This window comes from Myripristis murdjan, chromosome 12 (assembly GCF_902150065.1).
Source record: "Myripristis murdjan chromosome 12, fMyrMur1.1, whole genome shotgun sequence".
NCBI lineage: Eukaryota > Metazoa > Chordata > Actinopteri > Holocentriformes > Holocentridae > Myripristis > Myripristis murdjan.
This window is the reverse complement of record NC_043991.1, coordinates 9,742,248-9,765,929: the sequence shown is the minus strand read 5'-3', so window position 1 is coordinate 9,765,929 and position 23,682 is coordinate 9,742,248. Positions and strand designations below refer to the sequence as shown.

Below are 23,682 nucleotides of genomic sequence, written 5' to 3'. Positions count from 1 at the left end.
TACTACCTGTGGACCTGCAGTCAAAGAGCACGCCAATTTCCGACTTTTCTGTATCGGATTGGAGGATGCTGATTGGCTAAATTTATGTTGCTATGTGGCTATGTCAGCAATTGGCTGAACTACTGCACAAACACCCCCCAACCCTGAGACAGCTGAAACATGCAGACAGGCAGAGACATGCAGGAAATTATGTAAATATTGACAAAGATTATGATTTCCTTATATATTTTACACACACTATTAATATATATTAATAAAATATATGTATATATATATATATATATATATATATATGTGTGTGTGTGTGTGTGTTTATATATATATATATATATATATATATATATATATAAACACAATAACCATACAAACCAATAAACTATAATATCAAAATAATAATATATATTTTCTTCTCTCCAAGGAGGGCGGCAACCTCTGTTGGCCACTGCTTATGGCTAACAATTACATTTCCATTGAGGGTTATGGATGGCATTTTGCATCAACTTGTGTATGAGCTGATACATATTTAGCACCCACCGTGATCGGCAGAGATTTATGTATTAACAGGTTTTGTCACACACTTCAAAATAGTTTTGAAAAGAAATGGGAAGCACTGTGGTGGCATAAAGGGTTATGGGATTCCATTACAGCCCATGTCAGCTCTCTATTTTCTGTGAAAAGAACACCTCCTGGAAAAAAAAAAGAAAGAAAAAAAGGAAGAGGAAAGCATCTGCCTACCACTGGGAGTCACAGCACAGCAGTGGTGGTAGAAATTAGATGTTGCAACAAATACAGGAGGAAGGGGTTATTTTGAGTACAATACCAGTGGAGAGCGTGAAAGGATTAGGTGGTGCTGACATGTCAGTCTGCACCTTGAGGTAAAATACACTTCATATTCCAGTCTACCTGGTCTGAAGAGGAAGATAGGTAAATTAAACCATGTTTTGAAACCACCTCAGGTGCTCCATCAAGCACTTTCTGTCAGTGACCACCCAGTGCATCTGCTTTCCTGGATTCAGGCACAAGAGAAATGGAGGCTGAATGAGGAACCCCTGTCTTCCTCCTTTCTGTCAGCCATTCACCCAGCGTGTCTTTGTTTGTGCATGACACACACTGAAAATGTTCATGTGAGCGTACCCGCGAAGTGGTCCGCCCAACAAGTGATTAATTTACGCAACAAATCAAATCAGAACCAAAAAGAACTCATCAGTGAACTTGAATGATTATGCGGCATAATAGAAACAGGACAAGCCAATAATGTAAGTGCAATTACACGAGGAGATATTGCAGTTGCAGAAGCTTTAAATAGGCTGTCATCTTCGCGAGACGTATTCCAGAGCAGCTCAACAGCTTCACCAAATGTGTCAAGCTCAATGGCAAGTTCAGCTTACAAGAGGAAAAACTGCAGAATAAATCACTTAGGTACAAAAGAGGTTTAAGCCTTATTTTAGATAGATAGATAGATAGATAGATAGATAGATAGATAGATAGATAGATAGATAGACAGATATTTTATTCATCCCGAAGGAAATTCACAGTTTTCAGCAGTATCCACAGAGTACAAGATTAAATAAATAAAACATAAAGAATAAAAGATGACACTAGAGATCTAAAGATCTAAATACCCAATGTGCAAAAAACAATGTGCAAAAAAAACAAAAAAACAGTGTGCATAGATGTGGGCAATGTGCAAATTTACAGTATAAACAGATGATAAATAGCAGCAAGCAATATATACACTATAAACAAGGAATATATAAAAAATAGAAATATGAACAGTTTAAACAGCATATGCTTAGGCTTATTTATTTATTTATTTTTTCAAATTTATATACCATCATTGCATTTGCATTTATATTCATTAACAAATGAACTACCAAGCATGTTTATAAGGAATTTAAAAAAAAAAAAAAAAAAAACTGTTGGCAGTATTTTGTTACAGTAAGAGTTGTTGTATATTATAGTCTGTTGACAAATTATTGTGCAAATACATCTTGGAAAGTCTTTGGTGGATTTGGCATCCATGTCGGGTGTCCAGATGTAGCTCCCCTTTCCTCAGTACCCTTCTGGCCCTCACTCTTTCCATCTCAGAAAGCTGGATGGCGTTCTCACATTGCCAAATTGTGGAGGATGCAGCTCACAGCCACAACATTGCAGGCTTTTTTGAGTGAGTATTGTGGTCCTGGTATCTAAAACGGCTTTTCGGAAAGCCAAACACCTTTTTTTATGGCACTGCACATTGAGGATTGAGCACCTTATGATCTGTCTGCCTCAGAGGTTTTGTTGGGGGTTTAAACCCATATCCAGAATAACCTGCTGAAATGATAGTTAAGCATTTCTTGGGTGTTGTGATCTTTGGTTTATATACACCCATACATTAATAGTGATGTGCAAAGAAAAAAAGGTGGGCATTTTTTTTTTTTTTTTTTAACCCAAAACCAATTCCCTAGGAAATTTTTGGCTGTCAGACAGATGGTGAAGATCAGGCTGCTACAGGATGAGTGAACTGTGGGAATGATCGGCATAATTTGTGCACACATCACACATCAGTGATGAAGTCACAGGTGTCTTCATTAATGATGGTGCCTTTGTACATTGTATATTTTTGGAATGAAATAATTTGTGATTTTGGAAGGCTGTTTAATTTCCCTTTGGTGGAATAATAGTAATACGGCTGCAGTCAGTATCTTTTAGTATTTTGGTGAACCCTGCCACACTGCAGAAAGCCCTTATGGTCTCACAGGTGGGGTTCTCAGGGACAAGATACATTGACTGGCAGGTCTTAACATTGCTGCTCTAAATGCTGATACGTATCTGAACACCGACTCACCCCAGAGCTCAAATCAATGGTCTGCTGAAATGAGCCAGATGTATGAAAACGGAGCACACTTATCACTTTAACTAATACTAGCACTGCGCGGCTGCGACAGGTTGGTGATCGAAGCTGCTATTCAAGTTCCTGGCAGGCCTGAAAGATTATTTGGATTTAACCTAAATTTCCCTCTTGTGTCTTCACTGGTAACACCAAAGTTATTATCTTGGGGGACATTTTGCTCCAAGAGATAATAACCCAAACTAATCTAGAGTTTCCCCTCTTTCAACAAATCACAGTCTTCCTTGTGGACTGTGAAAGCTGCAATTGCCATGTTTGCCATGGGCAAGTCAATAAGATTTTTGATTAGTTAGGACCTTTTAATAGGCCTATTGATGAACTGTAATTAATAATAATCTAATAATCCCAATAAATAACAATACATCTGTTGCCTTTTTAATGAAATCTGAATATCAAAAGACATGTCAAGAGAATTTCAAAGGTCAATACAATACTGGTCTCAATCTTTGTTTTAAATGTAGGCCTTTATAAGTAGCCACAATTGTAATGTATTAATCATTAGTTGAAGCAATACCAAAGTATGGTAATGTGGCAAACATAAAAAACAACATTAACACTGGCATTAAGAGGTGGTTATATATTATCGGGTATATCAGTCATGTCTATAATTCGTAATGTTTGCCATGAGTCATCTTTGCTGTCCATGATTGCATTTTTTAATTAGCTCATCCTTGATTCTGATTTTGAAAAGAAGGAAGGCCTCAGTAAGAAAGACAAGGTGATGTTTACTTGTGACTGAATATTGCCCGTCTCCACAAATAAGGTCTACCAGTCAGTTGACTCTGATTTTGAAAAGGAGGGAGGCATAAGCAAGAAAGACAAGGTCATGTTTACTGATTTAACAGAAGCCCTCTCCACTGAACACAACGATCAGTCCTCTCTCTTGCTGCAAACAGAGTCTCATGCCATCATCTAATATCTACTAGTGATGACCCAAACGGCCCCTGCCAAGACAACAGTGGTCTCCGAAAATCGTTCTGCCAAGTGCACAGTGCTCTGGACCAAGGCAAGCCATTTCACAGTGGCATCAGAGTTCCTAGAGGATGTGAGTCATAGAAAGTTAGTGGTACTGACATCCACAAGGAAGGAGTCTCTCTATGATGCTGTGTCCCGTATCATCAAGACAAAGACCTCTCTCTGTGAGCTGTATACCAAACAAGGAATAAAATGCTTCAAGCCAAGGAGTATCAATTCCTAAGGGAGACCTGTATTGTCATGCTGCTCACTGAGGCATTCGACAAGGAAGGGATCACTGGTTCTATGGCACTCTCCTCCAACCGTTAAAGTCTCGATGGCCAAGGGACTTGCCCCTAGCCTCTTAACTTTTTCGGTTCCAAAGTGTGGTGTTTGTATCTATTACGGGGAGTCCTTACAGGGTCAGAGGAATTAGAATGGATAAATGTGGTTGCATGGCACATCCCCCCCCCCCCCCCCCCCCCCCCCCCCCTTTTTTTTTACCCAACTTTAGTGAATTGTATGCTTATCTGTTATTTCATTCATTTATTTATGATATCTTCAGGCGTTTTTGCTTTATTCAATAGCAGCAGTAGAGAGAAACAGGAGTTAGGGGAGAGAGATGGGATGACATGTGGCAAAGGGCTCGGGGCTGAAATCATAATTGGGTCACTCCTGTCAGGACTCAGCCCTGATGCGTGGTACACATTCTACCAGGTGAACAACTGGGGCGCCTCCAAACTCATCTGGTATTATTACATTTTTATTTGTTTATAAACATATTATATTGTGATGGTGATGAAACTAACACTGCTTAACTTTGGAAATAAAAATCCTTTGGACTAACAGAGGTATAACACTTGCAATGGGACAGTGTCACTGTAGGATTCTGGTAAGAACCCTAAATCTCAGATACTTCATTAATACTGTTAATTTTGTCACTTCAAAGCAATCAGTTGGGTGATGTGATAAATAATCGCTTCTTGTTTCCCAGCACCATACTGCTGAGTGTCCTGATGCAACTCTTTTATTCATCAAAGAGTGGTTTAGATAAACTCTGAGTGCTCTATTAATCACAGTTATCTATTGTTTAAGTTCAGTTGGTTAATAGGAGTTGTTATTCTTTGGCAGTTTCGACAAAAAGTCTTCCAACGGTGCTTTTGATAGCTAGGCCAAACAGTACGAGACTACTGGAGGGCTCAGAAGTTCCCCACATGGGTATATGTTGACAACATTTCCCCATCTGTGTAACTTTTAAATTTCAAACTTCAAGATTACTTATAAGATGATAATATACTTGTGTCAGTTGTGGTTCAGATCACAGTGTTCTGCTGAATCCTTGTCTCAGCTTCAAGTACATTAGAGTCACTTCTTATTACTTGTGGCAGCAATGCAGCCAACAGACTACACAACATTTGCATGGGAGCCAAATGATTACTATTTTATGAGACATTCGTAATACATTTGTGGATGTCATGCTATCTAGGGAAGTACCATAAATCAGTAATGACAGAAGGTGTTGAAACTAGGAAACCGATTCCAAAATTCAGTAAGGCTTGTAATGCTTTTGGATGCACCGCAGAGCGAAATGGGTGCAAATCAATTGCACAACATTTAGTTTGCATGACATTACACGTTCATTGCTAACACAGACATATTAAGTGCATGCATTGTGCAGTCCGCATTCAGTTCCTGTGGTGGAGTAATACTGCATGCTAATTTCATTCAGACATACTGACTTGACTTATAGGTTTTACAGCACTGCAACAACTTAGTTTTAAAGTTGACAGACATTACTTTTTATTTAATAATATGCCAACATGCTGCTTATACATTACAAATTAATAGGTAACTTATCCATGCATCACATTCTTTATCAGTCTGGGCGTTTGTGCTTCATTTTGTAACTTACTTACTTGGCAAGGATGAAAATGGTCTGCTGCACACTCCAACTTCTCGCATAAAATGTTATTTAAAAACAACAACAACAACAACAACAACAACAACAACAACAACAACCAGCATTTCAGCAGCAAGGGAAGGCATGGCACCTTTGTAATACTTTTTTAACTTGCCTGCACCTCAGTAATCCAGGAGTGCATCCAACTTTTTCTTTCATAACTACAGTTACTTACGACAAAATTTTATCACAAGCAAATATGAGTGATACCTTAATCATCCTCTAAGAGAAATGTATAGAGCAGTCCCCCCAGAGCTGGTAGGAATGTAGTGGCTTGCTCCACAACACTTTGGAGGGGAGGTTGTTTGTCGTTATGTGGCATAAATCCAGGTCATCTGGTTGAAGGACAGTCACTGTGATGATTGTCCCAGTTGCAGTTCCGCTCCACCCATCCCGCTAGTTTGAAAACTGCAATGTAATGGTGACCAGAGCTGCAGTGGAGCACGGGGGGAGAGGGTTAGAGAAGCAGCTGTCAACTCAATCTGAGGTGGAGTTTAACCATGCACTTACATGTAAAGAAAACACCTAGTATTCATGCCTTATACCTCAAATAACATCTAGGATTTAATGTAGAAATCATTCGGGACTTTTAAAATGTCTAGAGTACAATGGTGGTAGTTATACAAGGGGCACAAGGGTGTACTTGTACAAGACAAGTGCAGTGGCAAGTGCAGTTATAGAGGAATTTGATTTTTAAAAGTGCAGTCCAGGTTGTTCTGTTCAGCAGTGAGCCCAGGTCAAAAGAGATGGGAACACTTCACACTCAGTAATTCACAGATACCACCATTTACTAAAAACCTCAAGTACTTAATGGTTGCATTTTTGGTTAAGATGTGGCTATTAAATTATTACTTACATGTCATAACACTGGAAAATTGCCCGTTTTTTTGTAGGCTTTCTGGCGGGAGAGGGGCTTCTCTGGGGAGATTGTGGCACGACCCTCCAGTGAATGCCCATTCTGCGTTACCTTTGATGCGACAAGCCCCAGCGGTAATGCTGCACTGGTAGGCTTCATCGCTGCCCAGCAAGCCTCTCAGTGGAGCTCCAGAGAGGTACTGTGACAGACTGTTGATGGATGCATGGAAACAGCAGCAATGATCAGTACTGTATATATCCTGAACTTTTATGTATATGATCTGTACTAATGTATTCTGTTTGCAACCCAACTGCTATCCATGCTTGTGCTCAATGCAGGCATGCATAATAAAGCCAGTCAGTGCTTACTCTTTGCCCATGCATAACCCCAGGGTTTATTTGGGCTTAGCCTGGCATTTGCACATACCTCAAGCTTTCAGCTCTTTTTTTTAACCCTGAAATTTGTTCAAGCTAAAGAGGGGCTTTAGGCATATATTTTAGAAGATGGATGGGATTAATAATGATGATCATCCTCTTAGTTGTGTTGAGAAAAATATATTAAAACACTTGGCTTTTCCTCATGATATACATTTAATGTAAATGGCAGAGAAGGCATAGCGGTTGATGAGAACTGTTTGTTCATCATAGGGCACGGTGTGTTATGTGTAAACTGATAGTCAATGCAAAGTAAGACCAGCAGTAAAGGCTCAAAGATCCTCTTTCTGTGTACTTTTTAGCAACTTGCACGCTTTGACAGAAATAGCCTTGTTATCAACAAGCAGCTGAGTTAATTGTCCTCTGTTTATTCTGTCTTGTCTATAATCTAAGCAAAGATGACTGCTTTTGATGACTGTTCCCTCAAAGAAATTGCTCCATAAATTTTAACAGGCATGAATAATGTCATTATCGGTTGGTGTTACTGAGCTGCAAGTAACCCTGTGAAAGGTCATTCTTCTCACTAAATTAACCTTGGTGATTGTAAAGTCTCATTAGATGGAAGTTTTCTGATATATCCATGCATTTAATTGAGATATAAAGGTATACATGTGAAAAACAATCTTACTGTGAAAATGATGTCAAGAAGGAGGCCAGGCAAACTGTAATATACAGTGGCACTTTTGCAATGTTGCACAGATGCAGTGTTACATCCTCCTCCTCACATCACCTTGAGCATTCATATACTTTTCAAAGTACTAGAGTTTTCAGGCATCACGATTGTCATGAGAGAGTGAGAAGCATGAAAGCCGGGGTATGCAGATGGCTCATCTGCATTCATATGGAGCTTGTGTGTCAAGCTGCAATGAAAGCATGAACTAGGCCTCATAAGCTAGGATTATGTGGCCTTCCAGATCCACTCTTAAGATCCTGAATATTAAATGAAGGCATATCCATGTTCATATTTTGGTTCGCAGTTTCATTGAGCATTAAGTCTGTGCTTACACACCTGGAACTCGACAGCATGGCAACCACTCCCATCGTGTTGTAAGCAAGAAATATGCATACTAATTAACAGCGAGTGCATCAGATGTGTGTATAATAGTGTTATTCCATTAAGGAATGTATTCTTGGCACAAATTTATTCTCCTAACTACTGGTAGAACATCATTTGAGTGCTACCACCTACCAAAACATTCCTGCTGTCCAGGTGCATCTCTTTATGGACACAGTCTACCTGATGTCTTGTGGTCAACAAGTCGTGCAACGCATACGACCACTCAGGTTGTTTGTTCCAACCCTCATATATGACCTGCACTGTTTCCTGAGCAAGCTAGCCTATCAAAATACTTGGTTAAGAAAAAGGTTATTGTCATGAGGAAAAGGTAATTGTTAAGGTTCGGTAAATATTTGTTGTGGTGGTTAATGTTAGGAAAAGGTCACGGTTAAGTTAAGAAATATAAAGAAAAGTTAACATTTGCTAATGCAAGACTGACCTAAAAACAAACACAACTCTCGCTTTTTGATCTCTGCTTGGCTTAGTGAAAGGTATGCTGGCCAACCCCACTGGTCTTATGCAGACTTTGTTGCTCCCTTGATATTACACCACCATGTCATTATCTACAGGACCACGAGAGGTCACTTAACTTTAAAATGTAACTATAGGTCATAATGCACCTGCACAAGCACCAGATGGGGTCTTTTTTTGCCAGAGGATAGTCTCCAGATGGAAAGTTCCTGGTTATATAAAATTAAGCAATCAGCATTAAAAGAAATTAGAGGGGAACTTCCTTACTTCAGAGTCTTTGAGTTCGCATTTTAGTCATAAGTGCTGCGTGTTGTTGAGAGTCATTTTGTGGATGGAGTACACATGAATGGGGAGATGAAAAACTGAAGATTTACATCCTACAGTGGAGCCCCCGGTGAACCTGAGTGGCAGGAGATAGAGTTATTTTGAGCTCCAAAACATATAAAGGCAAATGTTTAGCTAAAAGTCATTATTGCTTTGATGGGTCAACTGTTAAAGGGTCCTGCTGGCAAGAGCCTGATAAGCTTTAGTCTTTGGGGGGACAGAAGAAATCTGCTCAAAGATTTCAGTCTAAATGCCATCAGCAAAATCTTAGAAAAAACTTACAAGCTGACCTGAGATGTACGGTCCTTGCTTTTAGCAGCAATTAAACTCCTCGTTGCAGCAATATGAACAGGAAAGACAAAGAAGGTCAGGATTTAATGAACACACTCTCAAGCAAAGGCATGCCAGCAAATGACAGCATGAACATCGAATAGTCGAAGTCTACGTGGTAACAGCTGGTGCTTTAATTTATTTTAACAATTTTTTTTTTTTTTTTTTTTTTTTTTGCATGGTATATGTAAATTGCAATCACACACACTTTTGTCTGTCTGTGGTGTAAGCAGATACATTTACCCTGAAAACATAGGCATCAACATCAACTTTTAGCTTTAGGTGGTAAGCTTTCTAATGACACATGGTGGAAGGTGCAACAGACACACAAGTGTTTCATTAAAATGTAAGAGGGCACTTTATCTTTAATAATTCATAATGGTAAACAAGTTATCCCATAAGCCATGGCTTGAAAAACATACCTGAGGCTGTTATACAAACTAATGAAGCTATCTTTGAAATGCCAACATGTTTGTATTATCACGGCCACATGTCAGCTCTTGTTGCAAAGACTTTGGCATTTGTTTCATTCAGACCTAATCTCCATTTCACAATAACCTTTATTTATGTAGCATTTTTGAAAACAAAGTGCAGCAGAATCAAAAAGAACAGGATAAGAGGGGGAAAAAAGACCAATGACCAACGAAGAAATAAATAAATAATAGATGTGACAGCCTCTTTAGAATAAATATACGTCACTTGTAAAAGGCTTTGATGTGAAAGTAAGTTTTAAGAGGAGATTTAAAAGATGATACAGATTCTTCTTTTCTGAGTTTCCCAGGCAGGTTGTTCCAAAGCCGTGGAGTCCCGGCAGCAAAAACCTGCCTCCTTTTGTCTCTAACTTAGACACAAGAGCAGTCAGGAGGTTCCTGCCTTCAGATTTCAGGCTGCGCAGAGGCTCATGCGGGGTTATAAGTTCAGAAAGATAAACTTAGGGCCAGGCCTACAAGTAATCAGTAAAGGGCAGGGGGACAAGGGCGGAGAGAGAGAGAGAGAGAGCATGAACTGGTCAACGAGCACAGAAAAAAATGTTTTGAACAGTATGAGCAGATTAATAAATACATTATGAATACATTAAGGAAAAACATCATCATAAGTGATTTAAGTAAGTTTCAAAATACTCAACTTAATACAGATACAGTCACCACATGCAAGTCTTCAATCCTTTCTATTTCTCTTTTTTTGAGTCTTAGTTACATGCCTTGCTGCAGCATTCTGGGGCTATGATATCTCAAAACCAGTTGAAACCAGTTGAAAAAAAGTGTGTAGAATCCTTTCAAATTCATTAAAATTATGAAATACCTAATGGAATCTGGAATGTTGCTTAAATAGAAAAAATTAAACGACCATGGGCAGGTAAACTTTGTCTGGACACACACTCAGGACCAATAACAAGTGTATAAGTTTTGTTTGAATTTAATCATCCAAACAGAAAACATCAGACAGTTGTCTTTTTTTGAGGTTATTTTTTTTTGGCATTTCCGCTTTATTGGACCGTGACAGTAGAGATAGACAGGAATAACAGGGGATAGAGAAAAGGGGATGACATGCAGCAATGAGTCTGAGCCAGAATCGAACCCAGGCCACTGTAATAACAATATACGATATGCGCTCTACCAAGCAAGCCACCGGGGTGCCTGGAAATCCAGTTTTTAACAGCTGTGTAGAGAGGTAAACTTATTTATTTCACCCGGTTTGACTGAGATGTGCAACTGTGAATCATTCTCCCATGTTATCCGGAGGAAGCATATAGGGAAAAAGAGCTGGTCCATGTATTGAGTCTAGAGGCAAACCACGTGTGATGGAGAAGGGTGGGAATGTCTTTTCAGTCCAACCACCTATCAATAAGCATATTGTGATCAGCAGTATCACAAGATGTCATTTAAAAAATTGACAAAAGTAGATAGGAATAATAATAATAATAATAATAATAATAATAATAATAATAATATATCTCTGGAGCTGCCCTGAGATAACCATCTCCAGCATTTTAGGAATTCAAAGTAATTTGGAAGTCTGTAGTTTTGTGAGAGCAGAAGGATCAAAACTCACCTTTTCTTTCTTTCTTTTTTTTTTTTTTCTTTTTTTTTTTCCAACAAAGGCTGAACTCAGGCAGTCTTAAAATATTTAGGCACACAAACTGAGGACTGGGAGCTGTTGATAATAGAGAGCAAGCTGGGTCCTGCTATTTCTAAAACTTCGAATAGGAATTTTGTGGATAGAATATCCAAAGGGCTGGAGGATCTCTCCTATGATATAGCGTCCAGTAGTTCTCTAAACTTAAACAGTAGATTAAAAAAAAAAAAAAAAAAAACATATACTGTATGTATACACCCATACACAGATGTGCACGGACCTATGAATATATACATACACACATCCTCATATACACACGCAATGAAAGCACAGACAAAAAAAGACATATATCTGACTCAAATGATCTCAAAAGGACATGAAACATGAATGAAATAAATTGGGCCTCTCTTGTAAAATGATGGGAATGTATTTCACATACCCTGTCAGTAACTGGAAATTGTTATAGAAAATTCATCTTCTTCCAGTACCTCACACAGAGAGCCACACGCTGCCCTACCATCCTGTCAACCTCCCCTCTTCCCATGCTCTTTCTACTTTCTCTCCTTCTCTTACTCTGTTGGACATTTTCATTTAGTCACAACTCTTTTTCTTGACTAGAAAAAATAAATCCAGCCATCATATTGTGTTAATATAGTTGCCACTGACATCAATACACCAGTCTCTGGTGTTGTTTTGGCAGATCAGTCATTTCTCCTGGCATGCTACACGATTATAAAGTAGCTTTGTTCTCTTGCCATGCTGCACAGGGTGCTAAACAATTAACCCCTACATCTGTAAGAAAAATGTTTTGGTCTAAGAGAGAGTAAGTTGGCCATCAAAATTGCCAGAGTTGTACTGTTTTATGTTGCTTGCAAACTGCTGACAGTTAATTTAAATAAGGGTTGAGTGCATTACATTGTTACATGTATTACAACAGAACTGTAATTAGTGGTCAAAATTGCAGGCACTCTGTGGTTTTATAATTTTATGCAAAAATGGCAAGATTGCTGACTCGCACATATTGTGGCAATGGGTTCAATTTTCAGTTCAGTTTTTGGTTGGTCTTCGTAAAGTGAAAATGATCTCCTTGTTTAAAGCAATCTGGCACCATGCTTCCACTTTGTCCCTGTTCGCATGTAAAGAGTATAATAAAGTGAGCTCCAACCACAAATTATCACATGAGAGAGTGTGCTGAGAGCAAAGGTGCAGGCGAGATGCAGATGAGGGATTTTAGACAATTTGGTAATATCTATCATCAAGCCTTATGGTGAGCAGGTCTTAAAGGTCCTGACGCCCCTGTTGCTCTGCATATAGCTCACTACGTGTGGTCCTACAATCAGTGACATGCTGCCCAGCCTTGAGTTATTCACACCGACTGAAACTGCCTGCATCCAGCTTGGATCCGTTTCTGGAATATGCGTTCATCTTTAAGCACCCTGCTCCTTTATTTCTGAGAATTATGAGCAAATGTATGCAATATGAATACCTACTTGAGACAGTTATTTCCTCCTTTTTGCAGATTGGAGAGAGGAGAAAAGCTGTGGTTGCCAGTTTGATAAAATACCTAGGTCCTGAGGCTGCATCATTCATCCACTATGAAGAGAAAGTAAGTGTTTCACTGGCTACCATGTAATGTCTCTATGAAAAATAATGTTTTAGTTTGAGGCATCATTTTGTAAATCTGAAGTGGGGTTCCTCAGGATCTTGTAGGTAACTTGAAAAACTAAACCATAGAGAATAGGGGTAATTGTGCCATCAATAGACCAAATCTTATTTCCTCTCCTATCATCATCATCAACTGGTTTTATTATGAGCACAGCTGGCAGAACCACATGTGCTCATCTCTGGATTTGTCTTGTGAAAGAAAATAACTCAAGTGCTATATTTTGCATGATTTGGCTTGGTCAAAATCCTCGGCGAAACAAATCAGCTCCCCAAGGAAAGAGTAAGATGCATACATTCACATATACTTACACACACCTACACACACTGGCTCCATTACCTGATGCATTACGTGAAGTATAGACTGACAAAGGGCACATTGGTCTAACAGGTGTATGCATTTTATCATTTTATCTTTTTTTTTTTTTTTTTTTTTTTTTTTTGTCCTGGGCAAAAAAAAAGCTTTTCCTGCTCTAAAGTGTAGTATAGCAAGGAACAACTGTCTGGAGGAGACTTGGGGCAGAGATGTCAAGGGAGAGAGCATAATTTTCCTTCTTTGACTGACTGCGATATTCAAGGGAAACCTAATATCATAGAAATGGGTATCAACAAGTCAGAGCTTAGAGAAGAACAAGGAACGGATAGCTGATGGATAAATGGCACAGGGCTAAGAAACAATTTGACCTGATTTTTTAAAGCCTAATGGGTATGAGCAGCATTGAGCGCTGGCATGAATTTGCATGGAAGAAGTGGCTTTATATGAAATCCCGTAGAAATCAATAATGAGAGTAAAAATAGCCTTTCTTACATTGCGAGCACACATCTGAATTTCATATTTGGAATTATTCATTTACATAGAAAATATGCTGATGTGCCCACTCACAGGTTGCAGTCAGATTATATTTTCTGGTTATTTTGTAGCCCTGTTTTGCTGCCCTGCACTAGATAAGCGGAAGGATTTTATTCGACAGTACTGTTTCTGGGTGGTTGAAGATGACAGGTTAATATATTAAAAGCAACATAGACAACTGCATTCTTAAAATTTGCATGATTTTTAACACATATTCCTTTGGAAAAAAGCTATCAATTATTAATTATTTGGTGTTAAAACAACATAAACTAGATGGTTACATAAAATCTTTAACTTTCTGTTACTGAGAATTTGAAGTAAAAGACTCTAGATAGCTGGACGTCCAGATGATGCAGCCAATAGTGTGTTTCACACTGATGACAGCTGGTTCAAATACTTTTTTTTTTCTAACAAAAAGTGTAACATTTTTACATCTTGATACCTCTTGATTTCTCATTAAAAAATGGAAATAATCTCTGGTGCACATCTGATTATTGTCATCTCAAATGTATTGGAGAGTCATCGTCATAGCTGATAACATTATTATTTTTGGAGATTTCATGTCAGCATGAAATCCACCCATAGTTGTGAGCCACCCATAGTATGGAGGGTGGTCTTCACTACACTACACTGAAATTTCTGTCTTCCCCCTCAAACCTCCACTTTCTGCCATACATCAAATGTCAAATGTACCATTTTCTACAGTTAAATGCAGACAAAACAAAAGTTGTTCTTTTTGACCGTCCAGATTCCACTTGTCTGCTTCAGTTCACCCAAAATACAAAATCAAGATATTTTCCCACTTGCCTCTGTGAAATCTATCCATCCAATTTGTCTTTGTGTGTGATTTGGCAAGGTGTAGCATGTCACCTCAGCAGTATAAGGCTGGATGGATGTTGTTTAGTGGAGCTCAAACCATTAAAAATTTACACCTGAAAACCTCAAGGTTTTTTTTTTTTTTTTTTTTTTTTTTTCCAAAGGCAATGACATGGATACCTGGCATAATCAATAGCTCTTGGGGGAAAAGAGTTTTGTTGAGAACTGCTTCTTGCCAAAAGTATTGTTGCTCTTTTTCCAATCCCTTAATTTAATGAACCAGTCAAGAAGCTTGTTCAGTCTGGCTTTCAGCAACTAAGAAACATCCAACTTAGATTTTTTTCCCCCTTTCGATAGCCAATGTGGAGAAAATGGTCCATATTTTCATCATAAAATCATCTCGTCTTGATTAACATACCTGTTTAAATTCCCACCTGCAGCTCATACGAAATGCTGTGGCCACGTTTCTGATTAACTCCAAGAGACGTGACCATATTACCTCCAGGTTCTCTTCTATTAGCTTCTCTTCACTGGTTACCCGTTGCCTTAAGGGTTGGTTTTAAGATTTTATTAATTACATTTAGAGCTCTACAAGGACAATCAACTCAATATTTCATTGATCATCTGTGTCCATATGTTCCTCTATGGAGCCTGACATCCTTAGGCGAAGGTCCTCATAATTATTCCTTAAAGTTAATAGGTTGGAGCACCAAATCGCTGGAATGTCCTGCCTGAGACAATCAATTTTGCTGATGATGCTGTCTCATCTTTAAATAATAATAAAAAAAAGATCTTTGAAAACTTACTCATTGAGAAAAAAAAATAGATCTGTCATCATAATGTGCTTTATTCCATGTTGTTGTTGTTTTTTAAGCATTGTAAAGCAAATATTTGTGTGCGCTCTGCTATAAAATGAAATTAGATAAGACTGGAGAAGACCAATCAAAACACAATTTGCTGAGACAAAGCCATGCTGTTGCATGCTGTGAAATGCTCTATTCTTACTGTCACTCCTTTTTTGTATTACAGGACTGGGCGAAGGAGGACTACAGCGGGGGGTGCCCTGTTAATGTCATGGCACCAGGTCTTCTAACATATTACCACCCCAGCCTGAGGAAACCCTGTGGGAGGTAATCAAAGCACTGATGATGAATACATTGGAGCATCACACCTCTGTTTTCCCTGTGCTCAGCGGTTCACCTTTCCTGTGTTCTTACTTCCATTGCATATGTAAAACAGTACTGTCGAGGATCTCTCTGCTCTCAAAGCACCCTTCTCAGAGAGATGTAGAGCTGTGTAAACCAGCAAGAGAATTTAACCATCTTTGATATAAGCCTGTAATGCATACATTTACGGGGCATGTTAGAGTAAATAGTACCATTTTGATCTATTCAAGGATGAAAAAAAAAAAAAATAGATGTACAGTATGTTCTGGTCATACCTCTGGAACGATCTCTACTCTACACCCTGCCACCAACCAACCTTGGTATAGCCCACAAGCCCGCAGAACCTACAGATCATTGACCTGAGCAGAATGAAGAGCACTGTGAGCGATTATGCCTCCACTGACATACATTAGTCCAGTTCTAAAGAAATGGGCAAGGGGTCAACAGGAATGGTGTTCTCATGGGAAAACGTCCTATAATCCATTTCTAATGGCCTGTTAGGAGATGCACAAAGCTGAACGAAAGAGAGAGAGAGAGAGAAAGGGAGAGAGAGGGAGAGCTGAGGAAGGGGAGTTCAGGTAATGCATTTCCATAATGACATTATCTCCATAGGGAGCAGGGGGAGCTCATTACATAACGTGACTAGAACCGGAGCATGGAGCATGGAGCAGCAGACCTTATCCCCCATACCCCATATAGGAAATGGATCCTCAAGGAGACGCTATGACCTTGACACAAATACAGCACGTCTTATGAAGACTGCCCACACAGGCTCGGCTGACAAAGACGCAAGCGGTGCATTAAAACCAGTGTGCGAGCACAATGACTCAATGATTTGAGCGTGGTCAAGGTACTACAATTTCTAACTTTGATACAATACCCAGGAAAATATCACAAGGGGAAAATATTTTCAATAAAAGATAAAGTATTATCTAGTAACTATTTGTTTTTGTGTTTTCATTTAATATAGAGGGGTTGTGCATTGCCCAAACAAAGAGCATCTCACTCTATTTAGAAGTGAACATGTTTTTTTTCCAATAGAGACCCAACACAGCTGTTACGTAGGCAGACTGATAGTTGTAGGTAGGTAAGCTCAACAAAAAAGACCTAATGTGATGGGTAAGGTTACACAGCAATACACATCTTAATGGTTTAATGCCTCAGTGATGCTGAAACAGGAGCTTTCACCATTTTCTCCAAACTCTTATGTAGATTGGGGTGACGGTCCTTTAGGTGCTGGCTCCCCTCGTTGCTCTATTGGCATCCTTGCCATTCTGTGCCTAATTTGCAAACAAACCTCCACATGACGCTTGTGATGTTTTCTTTTTCTACCAAAACTGCTTGCGGAGGCTCTGCCATGTCAGTGATAAAACGTTTTTATACAATACATATAACATAATAATTCATTAGACAAGAGTAATAATTAATTAGTGATTAATACATCGTACATGCATATAACATGTACCTGTGTAGTTTTACCTCCCAACTCCCAGCTGCTCATAATGAGTGTGTGAAGCTGACATGTAGCTGAGTGCCATCAAGTCAGTCTGAGAATGGGTTTTCATATTTTCAAGAGTCAACACTTAACATTCCAGGTGCAATGTATGTAGTGTTCACTCACTGAGCATTATCATGGTTGTAATTCTTTTCATGAGTGAGTAGAATCTCCAATTTTACATTTTGTGAGAAACAAAATATTCCTTACTTAAGAAAATAATTTTGACACGAAAGGAAAAATGGCTAGAAAATGAGCTTGGTCTCCAAATGTAGCTTAAAATTAGATCTCTCATCTGCCATAACTTCTTTTAACCAACCACCCATCCCACATGGTGATATGACCCTTGAAAGTTATCCCAAAATGCACTTTTTCAAATTTTCTCTGATGAATCATCAGAAAACATATGACACATCCAGGATATTACACTGTATCATAGACATTAAACTGATACAGTTTTGCTGTTTTTCTCAAGATATTGATGCTCAAAGTTGGTTACAGAAAAAATCATGTTGAAGAAAAAACAGATTTTTTGGATCGGGCTTGGGATTGTGACACCTTGGATGGATGGAACTCTCTGTTGCAGTTTTTAACAGAGCTCAAGTGTGTGTTTTCAGCCAATTTCATGTGGCTATCTCCATTAGGAATGAAGTTGTGAGGGCTCAAAAATACTAGAAAAGACAATGTGAATAATAAAAACACAAAATTACCCATAAGTAAGGATAACTCAGAAAATATTCATAGTATGAATGTAGAATTGTGCATGGCTTCACTGAACATGCAAAAGATACTGCAGAAAAAAATCAGCTGATTCTTAGGGTGTCAGGTGGTGTTTTTTTCCTGAATTGGTTGATTTTATATGGAATGACCCTAATGGGCTTTTGGTCGAATGGGTCATTTTTTTTTTTTTGGAAAAGAAGTATGTTTTTGGCATGACTGCTAGTGAGAGGAGGGCCAGTGGTTTGGTCTCTCTCTCTCTCTCCCTCTCTCTCTCTGTCTGTGTGTGGTAGGCAGAGGCGGACTGGGAAAGGTTTACTTTTTATTTAGAGAAAACACTGAATGAGAGCTGTTTCAAATGTTTTGACACCCCTGGATTTCCTACCCCTAGAAAATGACTAGCAAATTATGTTTTTTCTTCTTGATAGTATATGTCTGAATATTCATGGTGATGGCGTTTTTACGCCTTGATCAAAGTAATTATCCCTGGTGGATGCTCACTGTAAGTGGTCATAATTTTTGAGAATTTGTAAAGGGCCCCATCCCACTCACTCTAGGGACTGCCATGGTGTGCAGAGAAAGAAAGAGAGAAGAGACATGAAGAGAAAGAGGAAGAGCAAAGAAGAGGTGCCAAGAACTAAGCATTAATTCACTCCAGGGGATTCATGCATTACTAAGTTAACAGATTCATATTGCATATAGCATAAACAATGTGCACCAAGAGGATCTGCCGTGTTAAAAAAAAAAAAAAAAAAAAAAATCCAAAACAGAAACAAGATATGGAAAAGCTGTCTTCTGTTTTTTGTTTGTGCAGTCCTTCACTTTTGGCCTGCAAAGAAAAATCACTAAGTCATTCAAGATGGCATATAAAAACTGTTACAGACATACTCTAAAAGAAACCATAATATTTCTCGTAAGGAATAGTATTTATAGGCGTGGAATTGATGCTTTGTGTGACAAGATGAGATGCATGTATTTTATTAGTATGCATAGTATATGTGTATAGTGTATATGTGTATTTCATTTCAGTGAGAACAGTTTGTCAGGGAGATCTTATCAGCCAACTGCATCCTATTTTTTCACTCAAGTTAATTTGTAATTCAGGAAAGTATTCATATCTTGTTTCAAGGCAGTAAATAATGGTGCAGAGATGTAATTCTTCAGAAAAGAAATAAGCAATAAATGTCTTTCATAACAGGGGCATAAAAGTCAGCAATCATAAAGTGTAGTGATTGGTTTCCTCACTTTCCTCGTCTAACGTTTAGTATTTTTGTGACTCATTGATTTTGGTTGTCTGCAGGATCCACTGGGCCGGCACTGAGACAGCCACTCAGTGGTGCGGCTACATGAGCGGCGCGGTGCAGGCCGGTCAGCGAGCAGCTCTGGAGGTCCTGGCTGAACTGTGTCCCCTGACCCTGACTCTGGAGGAGCAGGAAGCACTACGGCACAGTCAGGCTGCCAACACCCCAGTCGAGCGAACCACGTCATCATCCCAACGCTCCTGCCTCTGCAGAGCCGCGGTTATAGCAACACTTACAGTGAGTGCTGCTTTCCTGCTGGCTCGGCATCAAAATGCATTGTATAGGGTCAAATCATGCTTCGGACATGTGTTGGCAACAACCAAATTAAGTGCTTTTCTGTTGTAACAGAAACACATAGTGTACAAGTGTACACTGTACATTACAATTACCTTTTACCCTTTAAAACCAGTGGCCTTGATTTACACAGAACAACTGCAGGTTTTACAGCGTTCCTGTGAAAGTTGTCTCTGTCCACTGATTGATTTTTTTTGGCTCCAGACACATACTGTACATTTTATCCAAAATAGTTATAAAGATACACTTAAATAGATTGAATTACTTTATAGTACATCCTATTACATTAGAATGTAATATTACTTAGAATTATGACATTACTTCATGGTATCTTATATTATAATTGCTGTGTATTGATTTAGAAAGTGGAGATTTAATATAAAGTGCTTTGCTTTAACAGTGAGTTAAGGCAAAGCATGTTTACTGACACATGGTGTCTTTTCTAATTGCACCATTATTGTGTAGGGGTATAGCTGCATTATAAAATGAAATACAGTTAGAGATTGAAGTCATCGAACAAAATTCTTCTAGAATGGTGCTTAATCTTCTGATTTATTAATACGAAATAAAATTGTAATCATTCCAAAAGCCTTTTTTACAACATATGGAAGCAAAAAATTCTTCTATTCTCTTACAACCCTTCTGAAGCCTTTCCCCAATCTTGTTTGCAAATTATAGTAATGATATTAAATGGACAGAGATGTAAATCAAGCTGAGCTTCATTCCATTAGATAAATAAAGCCTCCTGAAGGGAGAGACAAGGGGACAAGGGGATAAAATAGCATTCCTGATTGAATGGACAGGCTTCCAGGCTCCCATTTGTGCAGATGTTATTTGGATTTTTCCTTTATTTTATCATGTGCCCATTTCAAATTATATGAGGGGGAAAAACACAGAAGAAAATGATGACTATACCAGAGGGTGATGCTTATATAATAAGCAGCACATACAGTGTAGCAGCAACCCTAAAAATAAAAATATATCAATAAATAAACGGCTTCAAGTTTTGTTTGTACATTAAGGGCTTCATAGAGACCATGTCATGTTTACAGCAGTGTGCAGTGTGAAAATTGTGGTTTCATACTGCATGTCTTGTATTGTTTCCCAAAGAGCAGCAAAACCTGCTCGAGAAGCTTGGAGCAGAGCCCAGGAAATGCCAGGCTCACAAACACACATATTCATCCACCCACGCATGTGTTTGTGCACGCAAACACACACACACATACATACATGCACATTTATACACACACAAAAACACCCACAGACGTTCGAATGGGTGTAAGATGGATGAACCAGTCATACAATGATAACGTCCCAGAGAAAGTGATTTAATCGCTATCACTTGATTGCACAGTTGATCGAAAGGCTTTTTGTCAGTCGCCATTTCTCTCCTGGAGAGTATCTCACACACCCACCGGTCGCTGGACAGCACTCTGACTCCACTGGTGCCATGGCTTGTTATTTGTCTTTGTTATCACTAGGTTGCACTGGATCAACTGCATGTTCTCCCTGGTTTCATTTAAGCTAGTCCAGATTGAATCGGGGCCAGCAGCCCAACATCTCTTCATAAACGTCAGTTTTTGGCATCGTTTGGTCTCTAATTTGTTCATTGTGGTTGTCAGTCACAAGAGCGGGGGTTCTTTTGTGGGGCTTTATTTCTCAAAGCACTTCATGTTACATACAAAATGCACAGTGTTTTTTTTTTTTTTTTTTTTTCACCTGACCCCATTGAGAGGCAGAGCAAAGCAGATGGGTGAGCTATTTCAGGGATTCTACTGTGCTGCTCAGAGGTTCCTTCCTACAGTGTATGTCACCGCCAGCTTAAGGCATGCATGTGGTAATGTACTGTACTGTCTGGGGGAATGGGTGCTTACCTTGTCAGCTGCCGTTTTGTGGTTGTTTAATATAATCCGCTTCTTAGTTTCTATGTAGGATGGATCATTATTGCAAGGAGATGGGAATTTGCGTGTTTGTTTGAGTTATTTTTTTTTCCCAATGTACATTTGTAAGTGTAGCGTGCTATTGTGTGGGTGAATAATAATACCCGAGATGTCATAAACCCTGTCCTCACACATGGTTCAGCTTTCTCAGGCTCAAAATCGGCATACACAATGACAGACCAAATGGTTCATAAGGGGCTAACAGGAGGAGTGTGTGTGTGTGTGTGTGTGTGTGTGTGTGTGTGTGTGTGTGTGTCTGTGTGTGTGTGTTTGGGGGAGGTGGGTGGGGTAATAGGAACTCCTTGCAAACATCCCTGATCTTTCATCGAGAAATTCAAGGAAAACGTAACAATCTCTTTGAATAACCATTCAACCATTCATAACTGATTCATTCACAATACCTTATACACATGAATGAAGACTTGCAATACAAGACATCACATAATAGAGAAAACATGCTGTTTTGCTTTAATAATTTTTTTATTTGTATAGCACATTTTTTAAAACAAATTTAATAAGTCCTTGTTATAAAATAGGAGACAAAAATACTTGCACCAGAAACATGCATTTTGTATCATTTGTCTCCCCTGACTTGTCTTGAATGTCCATTGAATAACAAGTTTATTTGCATGAAATAAGCATGTGCAAAGTCATTCAAGTCTTGACTCTCCATTTATATGTTCAGTACATCCCACAGCGATGTACTGAAAATGAATAATGTTCTAAAAATGGCTAAATAAACCACTTCCAGATAATGTCTAATGCGAGCACCTGTGTGCGAGTGGCATTTTCACCAAACTGAAGACCCGCCTCCGCCTTGTTCCATGGCCAGGACTCCCGCTTACTCATTGGCTAAATTGATGCTTCAGTCAGTACAGTGAGTCACACCTCGGTCACTACAATGACTGAGGAGAACTACATAATTATAAACAATAGCCTCATAAATGCACAGCACAGTGTGAGGGCATGTCCAGTCTTGGCTGTTGCTACACTACAAAGATATCTGTGTTGCACTGAACAATTAGACAAAACAGTGCTTCATCGCAAGCATGTCTCAAGAGACTTTACAAAGAATGAGCCTGCCTGGACCGAACTAAGCAGTCAATCACAGTGCAAAACAATGGGACAATGTAAAATATAAAGCAGCAAAACAAAGCACAAGACACAAAACAACGTGTCGGAAAGGCACAACAGTCTTACCTACGCAACAGAGCCGAGACTATCTGGCACCACCAGCCTTTGACGATCATTGCATGAAAGGAAACAACCCCAAGAAGACCATATTTGGAATTAAAGGGGGAAACCTTGAGATAAATCCAATTGGGATCCACCACCAGGATGGTTGAAAATGCAAAACTCATTGATAGGATGAGAAATCATTAGGGAAAAATGTAAGTACCCTACCTCTGGTGCTAATTTGGTACAGCACATTATATTATGTTATGTATAGGTGTGGCTGTATTATTTGATCGAGCGTTTCACATTGATTGGTGTAATGCTGGTGATCCTTTCAAGGATAGTGCATGGATTGACCCCATGCTGTTTAAAACAAACAAACAAACAAACAAATGGGAACACATATTTTCTTGGGCAGATAAAAATGAATTAATTGCAAACTGTAAATGTCTGTAAAGTGCTTTTTTTTTTTTTTTTTATTGCACATGCAAACCATAAACTTCTAAAAAGTTAACTGTGTGTCAGGTCGGGGGAAGAAATTACTCTAGCCTCAGTATCTTGATACAACAAACAAGCCCAATCAAATAAACATAAAATACTTTTTCAGGCAAACAATTTGCCTGAAAGTAGAATACCACTGCAAATTTAAAAAGCCGTACTATTCCAAGGACACTGCAGTCAATATTTGTGAACAGGAACAACTATTTCCCAGAGTCAAAAACATACAAAACTAAAACCGTGAACTTATTCAATTAAAAAAGTATGTTTGCTATTGTACGTCAAGTATAATTATCCACCAAACACACCATCACACTGTGTATGATTCATTATCATTATTATTATTAGTATTATTCATTACAAATCTTTAGTGTGGGAGTGGCTCACATGGTAGAGTGCATACCTCTTATCAAGG

At 38.8% G+C, this 23,682-nt stretch overlaps 1 protein-coding gene across 1 annotated transcript in view; it reads left to right on the top strand.

The window, feature by feature from the left end:
• LOC115369248 (probable flavin-containing monoamine oxidase A) overlaps positions 1-19,704 on the top strand; it is a 65,952-nt gene extending 46,248 nt beyond the window's left edge. Inside the window, exons 9-12 of the mRNA XM_030065823.1 lie at positions 6,698-6,856; positions 12,872-12,958; positions 15,710-15,810; positions 19,359-19,704. Coding sequence (XP_029921683.1) covers positions 6,698-6,856; positions 12,872-12,958; positions 15,710-15,810; positions 19,359-19,704 — 693 coding nt within the window. The remainder of the gene's footprint in view (positions 1-6,697; positions 6,857-12,871; positions 12,959-15,709; positions 15,811-19,358) is intronic.
• Positions 19,705-23,682: the final 3,978 nt, after the last annotated feature.